Below are 14,973 nucleotides of genomic sequence, written 5' to 3' on the forward strand. Positions count from 1 at the left end.
GTGGGCCACATTGGAGTTCACTGGCTGCTATTCCATCCATAGTGCTAAGAAACCCAACCATGCTGTACACGGACAGGGAAAATTCGTCTGTCTCCTGCCCTTATGGGAGTACAGTTCAGTATAACACTAAGCTCACTCTGGACTAACTGTCTTGGCTGTCCATACCTCTGCTCCAGTGCTGTCATTGCACTTGTGTAAAGAGTTGGGTCATGAATGTAACACTACCTACCTGCAGGGCATTTGGATGCTCTAGATGATCTAGGAGGATCTGATACTTATACTCCTCTCCTAGATGAGAGTGTGGACCTAATGTGCTATCTAGCCCTCTTTTACATTAAATAAAATCACTCTCTTTGCCTGATCGAAACACCCCCAACTTTGGCTTTGGGATGCCGTATGACAATGCCACCATCATCTCCATTAGGTTCGGTAGAGCTGTACCAGACAAACCTGGGGTAGTTGCTGGTATAACCCCAGGTGTGGCGTCAAAAGCTATCAAACGTTTAGGTCTTGATGCATGGAAAGCATCATGCTGCTCTCTATCAGGAACAAAACGGTGAACTCCTGGCCACCGTGATGGCTGGATCCCCGGGTTAGGTGGGCGAGCATGTTGATATGCAGGATGTACAGGACGACCTGGATGTTGCTGGGGCATTACACTGAAGTAGTGTACTGGCTGGGGGACAGGAGCAACTGGATAAACAGTCTGCTGTTGTCTCGCTGCATCTGTAACCTGTGGCTGTTGATGCATTGGAGGACATGGAGGCTGGTATAACAGATGGGTGGATTGTAACGGTGGGACAGCTGGAATAGCAGAATGTAGTGGCTAATCAGCAGCCATTGTTGGTCTTGATAGCGGAGCTCGATTAGATCTGTCTGAAGAAAGCTGATGTCCAGATTGATGATATGGGATAACTTCAAACTCATGCCGTTCTGGTATTTCCAGTGGTGTCGATTTAACCACATAAACGGCAGGTGGCCGCACTAGCTTGATAGTTGGACACACATAGCGTGAAGAGGACGCAGTTGATGTTCCCATTAACTTCTGCACAGGCTTTGTATGGTCCTGCTTTTGTAGTGATAACTGCACCTTTGGTGGTGCTATAATATGATGTAGATCCTCAATGTAAAGTTTGGGCGACGAAACGAGTGTTGAAGTTGAAGGATAATGTTGAGCTTGCTCTGAGACTCCTGTCTCCCGAGAGGGAGGGGTCAGGGGTTTAGATGCTTGTTCTAAACGCTCAACACGTGTTAACAAAGTACGGTGGATTTCATCCATAGATGCTTGTAGCTGAGTCATGTGTTGGAGAACACTGCTCCAAGCCGGTTCTGTGTTTTGCTGTTGTCCGTCTTCTTCCTGGTAAGAGCTGCTCGGGCTGCTTGGAGTCTTAGTCGGTCTAGATGGGTCTGGTAGGTTGTGCTCATAGTCCACCAGATATCCTGGAGGTCTCCTCTCCCGTTGCGGATGGGGGCTATGCGATGCACTTTTCTCCTGAGGAGTTGCCATCTCGATGACCCAGCCAATGCAAATCTGTCTGGAAGGACCACTTGTAGAATTTACTGCACTGATTTCCGATTTGCTTCAACTGAGTCTTCCTCGGTCAGAAGGAACAGTCAACTGCATTGAAACAGTTCAAGCTGTTTATTAGCATTCTGTTCCAGTGTGTACAGATGTCCTCAGAGATGTGTGTGTGTGTGTGTGTGTGTGTGTGTGTGTGTGTGTGTGTGTGTGTGTGTGTGTGTGTATACTTGGGATGTGATGTGATGAGATGTGGTTATCTAGAAAATACAAATAAAGGGGAGAGGGATCAACAGACAGCAATACATGACGGTCAATCTACAACAGGGGTGTCAAACTCAAACTCACAAGGGGCCGAAATGAAACTCTGGGACGGAGTCGAGGGCCAAACTTAATATTTTTTGAAAAAGTGACGGCAAATTTGCACGTTTTCTTTATCAACATATATGCAATTTTGAACGTTTAAATTTGGAAACAAACTTATTTCTGCATTAACACTGAATGTGGAATAACCAAATTACACACGAGCAAGTCAGTTTTAAATAAAAGGCATCAGTGGTATTCATTACTTGTGGTATAATCAGCATTTTTTAAATCTATTCAGGATTTATGTTTTCTTGATTATTCATTTTTCTTATTTTTTATTCTCCTTTTTTTCTCCTGTAATAAGTGTCGTCGCTGCTGTGACGTCTAGCTTTCCCCACTGAGGAACAATAAAGGGATTTTCTATTCTATTCATCTATCTGCAGCCTTTCCACTTCCTGTTTACTGTAGGTTAAATATTTTCTCACGGGCCAACAACAAAATAAAAATATAATTTTATCTTAAATGAAAATGCAACATCTCACCTGCTAACTTTCATGTTTTGGAGCAGAAAAAGAGCAGAAAACCAAAATATTTAAAGCTCAGTTTGATCCACTGGTTTACTGTGATGCTCACCTGTTCCAGCCAGATACCTGCATCATGGGGTTGATCTGAGCTGAGGAGACTCCTGTTGTTTTGTTCATCTTCATCATAATAATGACAACATTATATGACAACAGGTGCTCACATAGGTTTGTTCTGATGAACATGTCTGAGCAGCTTGACCACATTGTTGTGTGTCGGGAAGGAAACAACGACAGAGTCGTGCTGGTTTGAGCGTGTCGCTGCTCGCTGGAGTTATATCAGCTCTGTCTGGAAGTTAGTTTGAAAACTTTCTCTTTAAGTCGTGAACACATTACTGAGCGGCTAGAATCTCCGTTTCTGGGCTTCAACGTCAGAAAACAGCTGAGTGAACTCGGCGCTGAGTGAGGAGTGTAGTTTGTCCGAGACAGCGGAGCTGCAGACACCCAGCTACCTCTGACTGCCTCGGGCTGGAAAAACACAAAGGAGGGGGTGCATCTGCTCCGTGCTGGAGCCGCAAAGCATCATGGGAGTTGTAGTCTTTGCGGTAAAATCGGCCAGCGGGCCAGTTTTAATATATTTTTGATATTTATCTCGCGGGCCACATAAAAATGCTCCGCGGGTGACTCTGACATATGTGATCTACAACTATACAATGATTTTGCAACTCTAGTACCATAATCTACACCATCATAATACGTCCACCAGATGACACTATCAAGCGACAAACCAAGACTGATAAATATCAGCTAACCTTAGCAGGCTCAACTGGCCAACAGTTCAAAGATTGGAGACACACCACTAATAGATTAAATCCAGTCAAGCGACTAGGATAAATAGCAAAGCAAACACACCCTCAATACACTGTAGGCCCCATTATGGCATTGGGTTCTGTAAATCTGTACTATAAAGACTAAGTAGTCCACAAATAACAACAAACAACAATAGAGGACATTAATCTATGTTTATACATGCACATACATTCAGCTCAGCTTCCCACATAATAAGTAAGCACAAAGGAGGTATACACCCAGGAAATACAAACGTCTCAACTCCTCTCAACTGCTCAATCAACAAAACAGCTGGGCACTCTCAGGATGCCATATTATATGCTGAGGTGCATCGTGGGAAATGTAGTGGTGCACCATTGGGAATGTAGTGTGATCAATGCAACACAAACAAGGGACTTTTAACAATTATCCTACTGTGTTAACCAGGCTTAAGCGGTGGGGAACACCCTGGACAGGTCACCAGTCCATCACAGGGCAATGTCTAACTGGTAATACCAATTTGATTACCTTTACAGGGAAACCATGCATGTGTTGTAAAGTTTTTGTCATGTAGCACATTGCACCACAGATCCTGTTTGTAGGGACACAAAGGGACAGTTACCTTAAACCTGAAAACAGAAGATGAAGAGCTTCACTTAATTTCTAATCAGTACTTTTTCCAGAGCTGTTTTCCTTCGCAGGCACGTGTCAAAGTGATCGCAGTTTGGAAAAGAGATTAGAGATGCTTCACGTCTTGACAATCGTGTGTGAGAACTGAAGAAAGTTGCATTAACAGCGTGGCCATGACAATTAGAGAGAGCTACAAAAAAGCCTGAAGGAATGACCAAACTGGTGCATATCAGCTTATTTTATGTTTTAGAGAGTTTGGCCTGAGGGCTTACGCATTACTCTGGAGAAATTTATTTATGTTGAACTGTTGATGGTGCACCTCATTACTGCAGCTTGGTGCCTCTCGCAGGACTGATTACGGATTAAGCACATTTGTGAGTGCCATCACGTAGATCCTGCAGCTTTCTTGTTTTATTATCCATACAGAGCTTGTTCAGCTGTAAGTTACTGTATAAGAATGCAAAACACCAGACATCCTGCCAGTTCTGTGGAAGGATTCCCAATAAAAAAAAAATAGAAGAAAAAGTCTCAACATTTCAGTGCCCTCTACACTAATTCCCCACTGGTGCAGCGACATCTATTTCATCTCCTTTTCTCAAATGCTAATAGGTGGAAGTGGAAAAACTCAAATCTTTCATGTGGCTGCTGGCCATACCCTTTATTTTTATATATTTTTTTTTATCTCTAATGATGTCTGATGTTCTCAGTGGCAGAGGATGTGCAACACGCTGAGATCGTGACTCACATAGAACTGCTATATTTATACATATCTGTGAATTGGTTAGAGATTTTCCAAAAAAACCTCCACATGTGCCTCATTTAGGAGCAACTTCAAGTCAAGTGAAAGTATATCTTCTGACCACGGGTAGTCAACGTTTAACATGTTAATAGAGTTACTTTATTCATTGTTATTACCTGTTTTCATTTTAGGTGTTCATACAGTATCTTTAAAGAAATCTAAATAACCTGTGCTCCTCAGGATGTTCATAGATCAGCTGTAAACTAAAGTGGATTTTTAATGTTAGTCTAGACCAGGCTAATGATAAAACCGAACCTAAAGTGTCAGAGTGTAGATATTCCTAGATTTATCTGTACACAAACAAAATTTAAAGGTGTGGAACACTGGAGAACCATTTTTCATGATAATTTCTGAGTTTTTCATGTTGGCTAAATATGAAAACAGCCTCCTTCACGTATCTCCTGCATTAGCTTCAGATAGAAATCAGACGGTGAAACTCTAGGATTTGAAAAGCCTGACAGATCTACGTCATACTTTTATATAACATTCTTGGACTCACCCATCTTTACTAATGGTGGGGAAGGCTGCTGTTGGTTTAGCATCCAGGAAACCGCAGAAAATGTCTCGGCTAGTAGAAGCTAACAGTTAGCATTAGCAGCTAGCTCCTCCATGCTTGTATTAGTAGAGATAAAACATCAACGTTGCAAAGCAAAGAGAGTCAGTGGTAGAGTCATGTTGCTGTTAGCCAATCAGAGGCAAGGTGTCCAAATATCAGGAAATAGAACTCCAAATCCTGTCATCTGAAGCTCAACTCTGATCTGGCTCACTGAAACTGGTGCACTGGAGCTTTGTTTTCCCAGAGTAAGACTTACAAGGCACTGATTCCTAGAGACCACTTCAAATGTAATAAATAAATGAGTAATCCACATTTCTAATATTTAAGCTTCTAACTTATTATTATTCACATCAAACTGACACCATAAAGAGAAAAGCATTTTTAAATCATGAAGCACTGACATGAATGGTTATGTGTGTGTTTCTAATTTCCAAATCTTTTTGTTACTTACTTATTTGGTCTTAAATTTTACTAATAATGTTATAGATTTACAGATTTAGTAAAACTGGTAGCATCTGTATATCAGCAAGGTCTCCATACAACCTGTTACTACTCCTTTAAGAAAGGCTCAGCATTCAGATAAGAACCCCCCCCCCACCCCCTCTGTGTGTGTGTGTGTGTGTGTGTGTGGTTGTTTTGTTGGAATATAGTGGCTAATCTGTGTCAAATCTAGATTTTCCTTTTACCCACACATGCCAAACGCCCTGAATACCACCCTTTGATGCTGCTACCTCGAGCTAGTGCTACAGTAATAACATGTTGAGCCTGTTTTTGTCATTTCAGAGCTGAAAAATGTTGAAATGTTCAGAATCTTTCTCCTTTATGTTTTTCAAGAGTTTTGCACATTCAACACGCCACACACACACACACACACACACACACACACACACACACACACACACACACACACACACACACACACACACACACACACACACACACAACTGAGTGAGAAGTCATAATGAGAGCGGTTTCATTTGTGCGAGGTTTCTTTCCGATTGTTCTTCCAAAACTTTACGAAGTGTGATGTAAATTTTCAGCATAATCGCTACAGCGATCTCATGGTCTTTTCTAGGTTCAGGTTTGTACTCTAATATATAAGCACAAACGAGTGTTTTATTGTGACTTTCAAGTGTGGCAGCATTAGACTTTGGACTACACAAAGAGGGACAATGCAAAGCTGTAATTTTGTGTTTAACAGTACCTCTCCGAGTTATTTCCCTTAAATTCTGAGTGAAGAAATGGTCAAAAAAACTGACTTTTCTAGTTTAAAGATGCAACAACTATTTATTTTTTATTTAATGTTACTATTAGAAGTTTTTGGTTCCGGTTTTTCTCTTTTAGCGTTGCTAATTCGGGTTTTGTTCCATTTCACTTTATTCATCTCAGAAGACTTTGAATAGAAGAAAATATTTTAAGAATCCCTTAAAACAAGCAGTTGGAATCAGTTATTTTGGCTCTAACCAGTCTCATCCGAGCTGATCACCGCAGATAAATCCACTGCACAACTCACTCAACACCAAACAAACACCATTTGCAACAATCTGGCAAACATGGCCAACATTTTGGTAGCTAAAAGCCAAATATTTAATATCAGGGGTGACAAGGATTGAAGGAAGAGCTAAGTAGAGGGGGCAGAACTATGTCTTCACAGGAACACTGTCAGGTGTCAGGTAGATGGCTGAAAAAGCTGTTGTTGTCACACCATAAAATAGCATTCATTAATTTATAGGTAGTTGTTCTGGCTCTGAGTGGATACAAATCAATTAATGCAGCCATTATTTATGTTGTGTGGCTGAAGTTGTTGCTGGAACTGTGCCATGTCCTGTCCTTCTGCTTCCTAGAGACAAATGTGTTACTCCTTAGTTCCAAATGTGACCTGACCACTTCCAAATAAGTCTTTCATTGTTTCACTTTTATGTTTTCACATTTCTATTCATTCAGTTTCATTGTTTGCTTAGACTGTGACACGGGGAAACAACAATTACATATTAAAGCAACTGGAGATGAAACAAAATAAACAAAAGTAAATAATATTCCTTCGAGGGGAGACGGAAATCCAAAATAAATTATGTGAAATTCTGAAGTTTAAAGCAGCAACGGCAAATCTGCGAAACAAGCATAAAGGCACATAGTATATGCCACCTTTTCACATTTTAACATATTTTTCTTGAGTCATTATGTGCTAAAATTACCCTTTAATAATGATTAATGAGAAGTCACTCAGACCGCCACCAACCCCTGTGGCCAGAATATCACACTTGCAACTTCAGCCTGGCAAGCCTCCACCTGTGTACAATTGAGCTGCTTCTCCCATTACGTTTGCTGCATGTTTTAGATCATGAACACAGCTGATTTGTTTTATTTAGTGATGAACAACTCTTGTAGACTCATATAAAGGCTGGGGAGACATTTCAGCTGTTAGATTAAGATGTTAAAAAGACAAAAACACAGCAAGGAGATATGTTTTGCTTTTGGTTCTACTAAACGGAATCTGGGGGTGCTCAAAGCAAGCAAAACTGCAAAGTACCACTCAAACACAGAACTGTTAGCTACTATCCCCTGGCCATGCCTCCCTGATATGGGAACGCACATTGCCGCAGTAAGCAAGATGGTGCTAAACACCAGTCACGATTTTCTTGTGTGTGTGTGTGTGTGTGTTTGCCCGATTTGTTGATATCAGAATTTGTGCTGATCCTGCTGCTGCTTTGTAGACCAGTCCCGTTCTAAATGGTGAAGTAAATAACTAGTGTTTGTGGTAGTGTACAACGCTATTGTATATTTACCTTTGAATTAAATGTATTTGTTTGTATTCACATTTAATAAATCCATCTTTTGCTGTAAAAACTGCATTTAAAATTATGGAAACGCTATATATTTCTCCACAGGAGTGTGTGTGTGTGTGTGTGTGTGTGTGTCTTTGCTAATTTTCATCTCTCTAGTCTGTTTAGATACACAAAAATGATCACATTTATCAATCATGGTGTTTTATTTAGAAACATTTCTTTTTTTTGGTAAATTTACTAGCTTGCCTCTTCTGTTTTGGTTTGATTTGACTTCCTGCCACGATTGACGTGGCTCACTCATGGCTCACAAAAAAATTAAAGCACACGGCAAAACGACCACTGCAAGGCACGAGCCTTCATGGCACTTTGCAGCTAATGTGACTGAACATCCAACAAGAGCGCCGAATAGAAGCTCTCTTCGTTCCGCGGCGCATCGTCGCGCTTCCGCGTCTGGTGTGATCCACGCGTTATGCGTAATGAGTGGAAGACCCAAGTGAAAGTGGAAGAGCGGTGGTTCAGTGAGACTGACAACTGAACAGTCCAATAGTAGCTTTTGGACTGGGACGTGTTATTGGCTGAGGTTTTTATGCAGAAGTGAGAGAACCACTTCAATATTACATTTTTGTACTTTTAACAATATTTTTGTAGCTTTACTATCTTAGAAATTTGTTAAGAGGTGTGAAAAGATTTTATAATCTAGTTTGGTTTGCAGATTTGCCATCGTAGCTTTAAGTCGGTCCTGACTTAAAAATGTCAGAGAATATCTGAGTTTAAGTCTTTGTAATGTAAAACATTTAAGCTTTAAAATGAAGTCTTTTCCCTTCATTTTACAGCTTCTGAAAATCTGATAAAATTCAAGTATTTTCATACTAATAACTTTTGGAATCTCTAGGAAGTTTCTTCATAATTTCACCTTTTCTCATCTCCATTTGTCTTTTCTGTGTTATCTTCTTTTTTCTTTAACACAGTGAAGTAATTAGATGTTTCTTTACCTTTGACTGACGTGTTTCGGCCGAAACCTCCCATGTCAGAGCCGCCAGCTGTTCGTGGTTCCCCAAAGATCACAGATTTTTGATCAGACACTTAGCTCAGTGCTTTAAAAAAAAGAAAAGAAAAAGATCCCAATCCTGCACCAGTACTGAGTGTTAAAACACTGTTCTGTGTTTGTCTCGTCCAGGTGAGCACCTTCGTGTCTGTCCTCAGGGATACACCTGCTGCACATCTGAGATGGAGGACAAACTCAACCAGCAGAGCAAAGTGGAGTTTGAGGATTTGGTCAAAGAGAAAAGCCACATTATGAGAACGACGTTCATCACCGGGCATAAAAAGTTTGATGGTAAGTTCAGACTTTTATGTCTCAACAAAAACGACTTCACAATAGATAATTATTAGTAGGTGTAACACCTCTGTTCCTTTGTGTCAGACAAACATTATTCAATACTTGTGTCATATTTGACCCCTTTAAAGAATATCAGTGAAAGTACAAAGCATGAAACTCATTAGGTTTAATAAAATATTCTAGAGCCGCTGAGTTTAGATGGATGCAGGATGGAGCAAAAAAATAAAATCAATGGTCAGTGGCTGGTAAGTGGATTGGAGTGGGTGGCTGTGACCTGTCGGAGTATATGAGCAGGATACCAGGCAGTGTAACCTGAGCCTATCTGTAGTCCAGGCCAGGAGATTGTGGGAGAATAAGCGGGGCAGGCAGGCAGATTAACAGGCGGGCAGGCAGATAGATGAGGCTTAGAGTGGGGCTAGCGGTAATCACAGGGCATTACCATGCAGACTAAGCACACAGAGCCCAGAAAACTGAAGCAGACTGAGAGCAGAAAAGTAAATGCTGATCAAGTAAAATCAGAGTCTATTCTTAAAAGGGAAAGATCATTAATAACAACCAGGTCCATCTTTGGTCATCACAACAGTCCTCGCCAGCTGAGGCATGGACCCTTCTTCTGTAGCAATTTATTGTCCTGAATATCCTAAAGATGAAATAATACATTCATCTTCAGCGGTCCTTCACTGACAACTTTTACCTATTACTTCTGATTAGAATTGGTCACTGTGATGCACGCCTGGACATAAACCTTAACTTAAACCACCAAATGGTTCTGGAGCACAGTCGCCGCTTCAGCTCATCGCTCCCCACGGGGTTGGGTCAAATGTGGAGATGTAATTTCACCAGTGTATGGTGATAACTATTGGAACTTTAACGTTAACATGACAATAGTCTCCTACACCTATCTCCTGCATTAGCATCTGATAGAAAACAAACAGTGAAACACCAGGATTAGAAAATTCTGACAGATCTTTTTAACATTCGTGGACTCACCCACCGTGACTCGCGACGGGGAAGACTACTGTTGGTTCAACGTCCAGGAAACAGCAGAGAACATCTTGAATAGTAGAAGCTAACTGTTAGCATTAGCAAACACATGACACAGCAGAACTCCTCCAGACTTGTGTTATTTGTGGAGATAAAACATCAACGTTGCAGAGCAAACAAATTCAATGGCAGTGTCACATTGCGGTTAGCCAATCCTCGGCGAGATGTCCAAATATCACTCGTCTGAAGCTACTTTCTCTCTTCTAGCTGGAACAGGCTCATCTGAGCTGTGTTTTCCCCAGAGTATGACTTGCAAGGCATCCATGCCTCCTAGAGACCACTGCAAATGTATTAACAGTATAAGTGAAATACCTCTTTAAGGCCAAGTCCACCCAAACTTGCTGAAAAAGCATCCTCTCACAGATTCTCTAGTACAATCTTGACTTTTCTTTTTTTAAATCTAAAATTTAAAGCTTTCATTTCATTTGTGAATGGACTGATATCACTTAGCAATGTTTGTGACTTTAGTTCTTCTAGAGCTTCTACTGTCTGGAGTGCAAAAACCTTCACATCAGACATGTGACATGAGTTACCGTGAATGTTTTTTCTTACCAAGGTCACACGGTGTTGCATATAAGAGTTTTATTAGGATGGCTGAAGGGTGTGAGCTGAGTTTGAACACACAACTGCTGGGGATTTTCAGTTTGCTAAGATTAAGTTTTTGATGTTCAAATTAGAATTCTGATGGTTTCCTTTCTGAATATGACTTAAGTCATTATTGTCACTAATGAGTCTACAGATAAAAATCATTAGAGATTCCTCTTTTATTTGTAAGAGAGCTTAAAGTGAGTAAAGAGCCTTGTAACACCAACGCGTCACCATACATAGACGGAATGCAGATGATTGCATAAATGGTATTTTTTTCATTTTTACTAAGCTGTAGATAAAAAGAGTACATTTTTCTTTTGTGGTTAATTATTCTCCTGAAACAAAAGCCAAATGTTTAAATGGAGTTTATTTATTTGCGATTCTTTAATGAAATCTGTTGCTACAGAGTTGATTCTTCACCTGTGCTGGCAGTTCTGTGGTCAGTTTCTAGGATTTCAAGTTTGCTTTCAAGAAAACCACTAAACAAATCAATAGAGCTTATTTCAATCAATCAATCAATCAATCAACTTTATTGTCACTTCAGCCATATACGGTTTGTATACAGTGAGGCGAAACAACGTTCCTCCAGGACCAAGGTGCTACATACAACATAAATTTACAACATGAAAAAAAATATAAGAAAAATAAACTATCTAATTGAGGACAGAACATGAGTGTGTTCGCGTGTTTGTGTGCGTGCGTGTGTGTGTGTGAGTGTGTGTGCATGCATGCGTTTATCAGTCCAGTCCCTTTTCGTTGAGGAGACGAATGGCCTGTGGGAAGAAGCTGTTGCACAGTCTGGATGTGAGTGCTCGAATGCTTCGGTACCTTCTTCCAGATGGCAGGAGTGTGAAGAGTGTGTGAGAGGGGTGTGACCAGTCAGCCACAATGCTGGTGGCTTTGCGGATGCAGCGTGTGGTGTAGATGTCCTTGATTGAGGGGAGGGAGACTCCTATGATCTTCTCTGCTGTTTTCACTATCCGCTGTAGGGTTTTGCGGTCAGAGATTGCACAGTTCCCAAACCAGGCAGTGATACAGCAGCTCAGGATGCTCTCAATAGTTCCTCTGTAGAAGGTGGTTAGCATCGTTGGTGGAAGCTGGGCCTTTCTCAGTCTTCTCAGAAAGAAGAGACGCTGTTGGGATTTCTTGTACAGGAAGCTGGTGTTGAGGGACCAGGTGAGGTCTTTGTCCAGGTGAACTCCCAGGAATTTGATGTTGTTGACGATCTCCACAGAGGAGCCGTTGATGCTCAGTGGTGAGTGGTCACTCCGTATCCTCCTGAAGTCAACAACCATCTCTTTTGTCTTGTCAACATTCAGAGACAGGTTGTTGACCTTACACCAGTTTGTTAACCTCTGCACTTCATCTCTGTATGCTGACTCGTCGTTCTTGCTGATGAGACCCACCAAGGTTGTGTCATCAGCGAACTTAATGATGTAATTTGAACTGTGTGTTGCTACACAGTCATGAGTCAGCAGTGTGAACAGCAGAGGACTGAGCACACAGCCTTGTGGGGCCCCCGTGCTTAGTGTGGTGGTGCTGGAGGTGCAGTTCCCGATCCGTACTGACTGAGGCCTTCCAGTCAGAAAGTCCAGGATCCAGTTGCAGAGGGAGGTGTTCAGGCCCAACATGCTCAGTTTTCCGATCAGTTGCTGGGGGATGATCGTGTTGAATGCTGAGCTGAAATCTATGTACAGCATTCGAACATGTGTGTCCTTCTTGTCCAGGTGTGTGAGGGCAAGATGGAGTGCAGTGGAAATGGCGTCATCTGTTGAGCGGTTATGGCGGTATGCAAATTGCAGTGGGTCCAGTGAGGGGGGCAACAGGGTCTTGATGTGTGTCATGACTAGCCGCTCGAAGCACTTCATGATGGTGGGTGTAAGTGCAACAGGACGGTAGTCGTTGAGACAGGACACAGAAGATTTCTTGGGCACTGGGACGATGGTGGCGGCCTTAAAGCATGTGGGAACAATGGCACTGCTCAGAGAGATGTTGAAGATGTCGGTGAGAACATCCGCCAGCTGTTCAGCACATTCCTTTAGCACTCTGCCCGGGATGTTGTCTGGACCAGCAGCTTTACGTGGATTGACTCTGCGTAGAGTTTTCCTCACCTCTGCTGTAGTGAGACACAACACCTGGTCGTCCGGAGGAGGGATTGACTTCCTTGCTGCCACGTCGTTCTGCCTGTCGAACCGAGCGTAGAAGTTGTTCAGCGCATCAGGGAGGGAGCTGTCACCATCACAGGCAGGTGTTGTCGTCCTGTAGTTGGTGATGGCTTGTAGGCCCTGCCACATTCGCCGTGCGTCGCCGCTGCCCATGAAGTGCTTGTGGATCCTCTGGGCGTGTGCGCGCTTCGCCTCTCTAATGGCCCGAGATAGTTCATTTCTAGCTCTGCTAAGCGCCACCTTATCTCCCGCTTTGAAGGCAGAGTCTCTGGTTCTCAAAAGTGTGCGCACTTCCGCAGTAGTCCACGGTTTCTGGTTGGGTCGTGAGATGATGGTCTTGGAGACAGTGACGTCATCGATGCATTTGCTGATGTAGCTCGACACCGATGACGTGTACTCCTCCAAGTCAGTAGAGTCGCCGTAAGTTGCAGCCTCCCTAAACATGTTCCAGTCAGTGCACTCAAAACAGTCTTGAAGAGCAGAGGTGGCTCCTGCCGGCCAGGTTTTCGCCTTCCTCAGAACCGGTGAATTGGTGAATTGGTGACTTTAAATTGAATGTATGTGTGAACATTGTTCTGTTTGTGCTGAACAAGGATAAACTGGAATAAACGTTGAATTAATGAGAGATTGTAATTCAGCCTTGTTCGCATATACAAAGCATTTTAATATGTATGTAAATTAAACTGGATGGAAGTATTTCTCTTCGACATAAAGACGATGAAGATGTAACTTGGAAGAAGACTTTTCTTGGGGATGGATGTTATGCTCTAAAACTAAAGGAACCTATGGCGGCAGCATAAAAACGACTGAGCTTTAATTTGTGAAAAATAATTAGGTTTATAGGTTTAACCAGAGAGATTTGTGTAAAGATCTGTACTTGAAATATACGTGCAAATTTACTCTCACCGCATGGCCGAATGACCTCACCTACTAACATCACAGCCCTTCTTCTTGCTTCAAGCTCGTGGGTTTTGAATCATCCCATATACATTTTACACGCCCTCATTCCTGTCCCCGGTTATTTATAGGCCCCTATTATGAAAACCTTAACTAAACTTTTGATTACCAATCGCTGCCCCTGAAGGCTTGTGGGTTTTGATGCATTATTGAGAAATCCTGAAGCCATAAATGACTGTTGCTCGCCAGCATTAAGGCGTCAGCGTTCTGCATGTCCAATCGTCTGGTCGAGTTCTCTTAACTTTTAGCATGCCTTGAGCTCAACCAAAGGGACCTAGAGTCCCATCAAATTCTAGTCTAACTAATGCACTGTTCAGGAAAAGAAATGCACAATTAATATTGAGTGTGCCTTTTTTTTCATCTCTGCCTAATTACACACCCAATCGGTTTATTCTCTGAAGGAACAGAATCCCGAATAAAAGTCTAGAAATGTGAGTTTCTGTGATGAAGAAATCTGGGGGAAAAATAAGAGAAATTGAAAGTGTGAAAGTTTACAGCACATCTGTTCATGATTAATTGCAGCAGATGATTAATGATAAAAGATGCTTCACGCTCAGTAAGGTCATTAGAGACTAAACAAGATGGAATATTTTGTTTCTTTTTGTGCTGTTTCTTAAGTTTTGTTTCTGAGTTTATTGAGCGTTGTAACTTTTAGGCATTGCTTATGGAAAATTATGTTTTTGGCATCAGTGGAGAGACAAAGGAGTGGATTTTGTACAAAAACGGTGAGGTGATGGTGCACATCGTTCCTAATTGAACTCACACGCCTTGACTGAAGGCGGTAAAAGAAGGTGGTAAAATACAAAAAACACTATAACTACGTTTACATGTGCCAAATTTCCTCTATCCGATTCAAATCTTGATTGATGGGAAATCATAAAGCTCTGTTTACATGGACACTAACTGAAATGATCTGATCATGCCGTGAGTACACA

General features: G+C 41.9%; 2 protein-coding genes across 4 annotated transcripts in view; one reads left to right on the forward strand and one right to left on the reverse strand.

Moving 5' to 3' along the window:
• gpc6a (glypican 6a) overlaps positions 1-14,973 on the forward strand; it is a 290,648-nt gene that overhangs the window by 54,254 nt on the left and 221,421 nt on the right. For both annotated transcript variants that reach the window (XM_054731829.2, XM_054731830.2), the window contains exon 2: positions 9,123-9,281. In XM_054731829.2, the coding sequence (XP_054587804.2) occupies positions 9,123-9,281 (159 nt within the window). The remainder of the gene's footprint in view (positions 1-9,122; positions 9,282-14,973) is intronic.
• LOC129153071 (craniofacial development protein 2) overlaps positions 1-14,973 on the reverse strand; it is a 113,878-nt gene that overhangs the window by 21,847 nt on the left and 77,058 nt on the right. The window lies entirely within an intron of this gene.

This window comes from Nothobranchius furzeri, chromosome 9 (genome assembly GCF_043380555.1).
Source record: "Nothobranchius furzeri strain GRZ-AD chromosome 9, NfurGRZ-RIMD1, whole genome shotgun sequence".
In the NCBI taxonomy this organism is placed as follows: Eukaryota; Metazoa; Chordata; class Actinopteri; order Cyprinodontiformes; family Nothobranchiidae; genus Nothobranchius; species Nothobranchius furzeri.